The sequence below is a fragment of the Sinocyclocheilus anshuiensis genome, unplaced genomic scaffold, assembly GCF_001515605.1.
Source record: "Sinocyclocheilus anshuiensis isolate Anshui unplaced genomic scaffold, SAMN03320099.WGS_v1.1 scaffold117, whole genome shotgun sequence".
Lineage (NCBI taxonomy): Eukaryota > Metazoa > Chordata > Actinopteri > Cypriniformes > Cyprinidae > Sinocyclocheilus > Sinocyclocheilus anshuiensis.
Window position 1 is genome coordinate 1,533,868 of NW_015536624.1, and position 4,865 is coordinate 1,538,732.

Here is a 4,865-nt window from a genome sequence, read left to right on the forward strand (position 1 = left end):
TATATATGTATAAACTGATAATATATATATTATTGAGATTCACTGTTTACAATATATTTAGCACTTTTTTTTTGCTTTATGTAAAACCAATATCGGATAGAATTTTAATATCTGTGCATTGCCAAAAGCGAAACATATTCTTTGAATTGTTCCGCATTAGATTAGACCCTCACCTGCGTTCCAGGGCCCCGTCGTACGTGGAGTCGTTGAGAGGTGTAATGGGATAGCCAGGAGCCATCATGGTCTGGCCCTCTGGAGAGCTGTACGCCGTCAGGCCATCTGCACAGCAGGAGAAAGAGAAAACAGAGAGGTCCCAAACTTTAATATTGCATTAGCTCTAGAATGTAATTACTCGTTTCTCTTTGCTAACTTTTAAGGCACTGGAGTGACTGAGGTCAAACGAAACTAAACAGCAAATCAGACACTAGGGGGCAAATCTACACAGGCCACAGCTGCTCGGATGTGAGACGCCAAAGCGATCTGCTTCGGTCTGTAGCCCATATGCAAGTGTGAAACTGAGGCGCTGTTAACACCCGATATTAAGATGCGTTTTGGTCGATTGGATTCCAAGTAAACGAGGGAGACACATTCCCCGAGGGGAGGGTCTATGGGCGGGTGCAGTGTTGGGGGGTAACGCATTACAAGTAACGCGAGTTACGTAATCAGATTACTTTTTTCTAGTAAAGTAACTAGTAAAGTAACGCATTGCTTTTTTAATTTACAAGAAAATATCTGAGTTACTTTTTCAAAAAAGTAACGCCAGTTGTTTTCCCATTTATTGACTGACAAGTCTCCTGTCCCCATATTTGGAGCGTTCTACTGTACAGACGTGAATTTACTTTTTACTTTTACTTTTAGGTTTATTCATTACACTTTTTGGTGTGAAAGGGCTTTTACATTTGCTATAAACAGAACTTCTTATATTAAAAACAATCAAGCCCTGCTCATATTTAAAAAGTAACACGAAAGTAACGCAAAAGTAATGTAACGCATTACTTTCCATAAAAAGTAACTAAGTAACGTAATTAGTTACTTTTTTAGGGAGTAACGCAATATTGTAATGCATTACTTTTAAAAGTAACTTTCCCCAACAATGGGCAGGTGTACGTATTAGATTTTTTTTTTTACATTTCAATCTAATATTGTGAAATAAGCTCATGCAAATTATTCATACAATATATAATTATAATTATTCAATACAATGTTTTTGTAATCATTTTTTTTTTTTTAATTGCATAATATTAATTATGCAATTCTTATGACTTACCCTGCCAGGTGCATCCGAACAGCTCTACTCTCATACACACAGTGTGTATGGCATCGGTGACGGGAATCAAACGTAAGAATCGAGTAATGATGGGAGGGTGAAGGTCTCTCACCACAGAGTCGTAGGTGTTTATATTGCCCATTATAGTCTGCAGAAGATATTAGTTAAACATTATGGCACAAGATCATGCTACATTAGGAAAATAGTTACAGCATGCATGCAGTGGTTACCACATAATAAAAATAGTATGGACAAACATAAGTGAAAATGCTGCACAATGAGACACAATCACAGAAAATAGAAACCCTGCAAAAAACAACAACTTTTTTAAAGAAAAAACATGTATTCTGCAAGGATGCATTAAATCGATCAAAAGTTATGTTACAAAAGATTTCTATTTCAAATAAATGCTGTTCTTTTGAACTCATCAAAATTCATCAAAAAAATTTTTTTTTTTTCAAAAAAATACTCTTTTCAAAACTGATAATAATAAGACACTTGAGCAGCAAATCAGCATATTAGAATGATTTCTGAAGGATCATGTGACAATGAAGACTGGAGTAATGATGCTGAAAATTCAGCTTTGATCACAGGAATAAATTACATTTTAAAATATATTCAAGTATTTATTTTAAATTGTAATAATATTCCACAATATTACTGTTTTCACTGTATTTTTAATCAAATAAATGCAGTCTTGGTGAGCATAAAAGACTTCTTTCAAACAAAAAAAAATTCTTACCAATTCCAAACTGTACAGTAGTGTATGGTATAATTGCTTACTGGTATAACTTATGAATTTGCTCATTTTGCTGATTAGCATCAAACTTCAGTTCATTCAGGTCTTTTATTTAAAAATCGAACATTTAGTAAATACACTCTTGTGCATTTACCTACCTCGCTACCAAAGCGGTTTCTCCAGGAGATCCAGCGGTGTCCATCGCGACTGTACTCCAGACGGTATTTGCGTGCAAACTCGTTGCCGGAGTTGCGTGCGTAGCGACCCTGTGTAGCAACCACAGTGAGGAAGATGAGCTGACGAAGGTCAAGCTGAAGATACTGAACATCTGTGGGCTGCAGCTGACCAGCAGGACACCAGGCGCCGTCCCCCTCCTCACAGTTTAACCTGATGCCACAACAGACAGATGCTCGTTCTCACTTTTATTTAGTTTAACTTGAAGTACTAAAAGAACTAAAACTAAATCAACTAAAATAATAAATAAATAGAGGTCGACCGATGTATCGGTTTTGCCGATTAATCGGCACCGATAGTTGATTGCTGGAACTATCGGTTATCGACAAAAATCCATGCCGATAGTTTTCCGGGTTGCGTCCATTGCTTGTGCATCTTTAAGCATGACAGTTGAAATGAAATGGTAACACTTTAAAATGAGTCCATTTGTAGCATTAAGATTAATGAAAGCTCCTTTATTGTTACTACAAGTATTGTTCCTTGTTAGAGTGTGTTAATTTCAACATTTACTATTACTATTATTATTATTATTACTACTACTAGTATGGTTCAGTACTGTTTTTGTTAATAAAGCACTATTTTAGTTTTTGTTCAGTATCAATTTTAAAACTATCGGTTAATTAATCGGTATCGGCCAGTGTGGTCCAACCTAGCTATCGGTATCGGCAAAATCCACTATCGGTCGACCTCTATAAATAAACATTCATTAAAACTATATAGGGATGTAAAAAAAAACCTCAAGAACACACAACAAAACTACTAAAACTTTAAAGAAAATTAAAGCATAAACAGAAAACAGAAAAAATAATTTCATTCAAAATATTAACAAAATTATAAGAGCATATCAAAGTAGAAAACATTTATTTTAAATTTCCTGTGATTTTTTTTGTATTAAAAAAAACAAGGTTCTTTTCATTTTTTTCTCATCAACATTTCTCATTTTTGTTTAGTTTAGCTTGAAGTACTAAAATAACTAAAACTAAATAAACTAAAATAATAAATAAACCTTCATTAAAACTATATAGGAATGTAAAAAAAAAATCAAAAACACACAACAAAACTACTAAAACTTTAAAGAAAATTAAAGCAGAAACAGAAAATATAAAAAATTATTTCATTCAAAATATTAACAAAATTATAAGAGCATATCAAAGTAGAAAACAATTATTTTAAATTTCCTGTGATTTTTTTTTTGTATTAAAAAAACCAGGTTCTTTTCATTTTTTTCTCATCAACATTTCTAATTTTTGTTTAGTTTAACTTAAAGTACTAAAATAACTAAAACTAAACTACTAAAACTTTAGCATTAATGTGTAAACTTTTAATTTTGCAAAAATATTTCACAATTATTACTTTTTTACTTTATTTTTGATTAAAAATGCATCCATGGTGAGAATAAGAGAGATGTTTAATGTTTAAAATAATTTAAAAACTGATCCTAAACGTTTGAATGGTATATATAATTTTTTAAAATGTATTTTATTTAAGCTAGTAGCCAAAGGCAACATTTCTTATTTTTGTTTCATTTAATTTGAAGCTAAATAACTAAAACTAAGTTACTAAAATATATATAGACATAATAAAAAAAAAAATACAAAGACACAAACTAGTAAAACTTTAACTAAAATTAAAGCTGCAACATAAAATAAAAAATCTAATTCAAAATATTAACAAAAATTATAATAGTATATATCATATGATACTTAAATAACCCTGATGTTACCTTGCATACTGAGGGCCTGTGGTTTCGTACCACTGGCTGGAGGCAGTGATGTCATCGTTTTTGATCCTCCCGTCCTCCATACCGAGAGGATAACGACAGTGAGCTGAGGAGGTCGAATGAGGACACGGTGAGAAAGTGAATGTTTTTGCTGCTGTCTGTATGAACACATATGTTTGTGTCGGACTCTACCTGGGTCTATCTGGCCATGGACGTTTGTTAGTGAGATGGTCAGCAGCAGATAAAGCAGCATAGTGAGACCTCAGAGTCTTCCGACAGACCAGACTACAGACTACATCTCTGAGGAACAGAAAGAAACATAGCTTGTACTGTAGCATCTACTCATTTCCAGCCAAAATAAACATGTAACGATCAGAAAAGGAATCAAAACAGAACAATATCAGAGCCTACTGTAGACCAAAACTAGGTTCAGATTCAGAACAAGATCAATCTAAAAACCAGGAGACACATTTTAAAGATGTGAAACAGAGAAATGGTTGAATTAATTTCCATATTCATGTCAAAACACCCAATCAAGTCCTCTTTTTATATTGTCAATAAAAAATAAACACACACTGTAAACATTAAACAAAAAACGTAAAAAAAATAAACAAATAAAATTTTTGGGATATACACTACTATTCAAAAGTTTGGGGACTTTTTTAAAGAAATTAATCATTTTATTCAGCATGTATGCATTAAATTGGTTAAAAGTGAAAGTAAAGACACAATGCTACATAGGGCTGCACGATTAATCGAATGCGATTGTCATGCGCATTTTGTTAAAAAAGACGGTTCTGTAATCAGCAGTAAATCATCATCACGTGCTTTCAGATGGAGCAGCATTTACTTCACAGAGCCGTAGTTCACTGAGAAGCTATGCAAACAGCTGTCATTATCGCGAA

General features: G+C 33.0%; 1 protein-coding gene across 1 annotated transcript in view; it reads right to left on the bottom strand.

Moving 5' to 3' along the window:
- Positions 1–4,865, bottom strand: part of LOC107704361 (discoidin domain-containing receptor 2-like) — a 34,932-nt gene that overhangs the window by 18,057 nt on the left and 12,010 nt on the right. Inside the window, exons 2-6 of the mRNA XM_016507276.1 lie at positions 4,153–4,260; positions 3,964–4,066; positions 2,165–2,393; positions 1,268–1,415; positions 174–279 (exon numbers count right to left, since the gene is read on the bottom strand). Of these exons, the coding sequence (XP_016362762.1) occupies positions 174–279; positions 1,268–1,415; positions 2,165–2,393; positions 3,964–4,066; positions 4,153–4,213 (647 nt within the window). The 5' untranslated portion in view covers positions 4,214–4,260. The remainder of the gene's footprint in view (positions 1–173; positions 280–1,267; positions 1,416–2,164; positions 2,394–3,963; positions 4,067–4,152; positions 4,261–4,865) is intronic.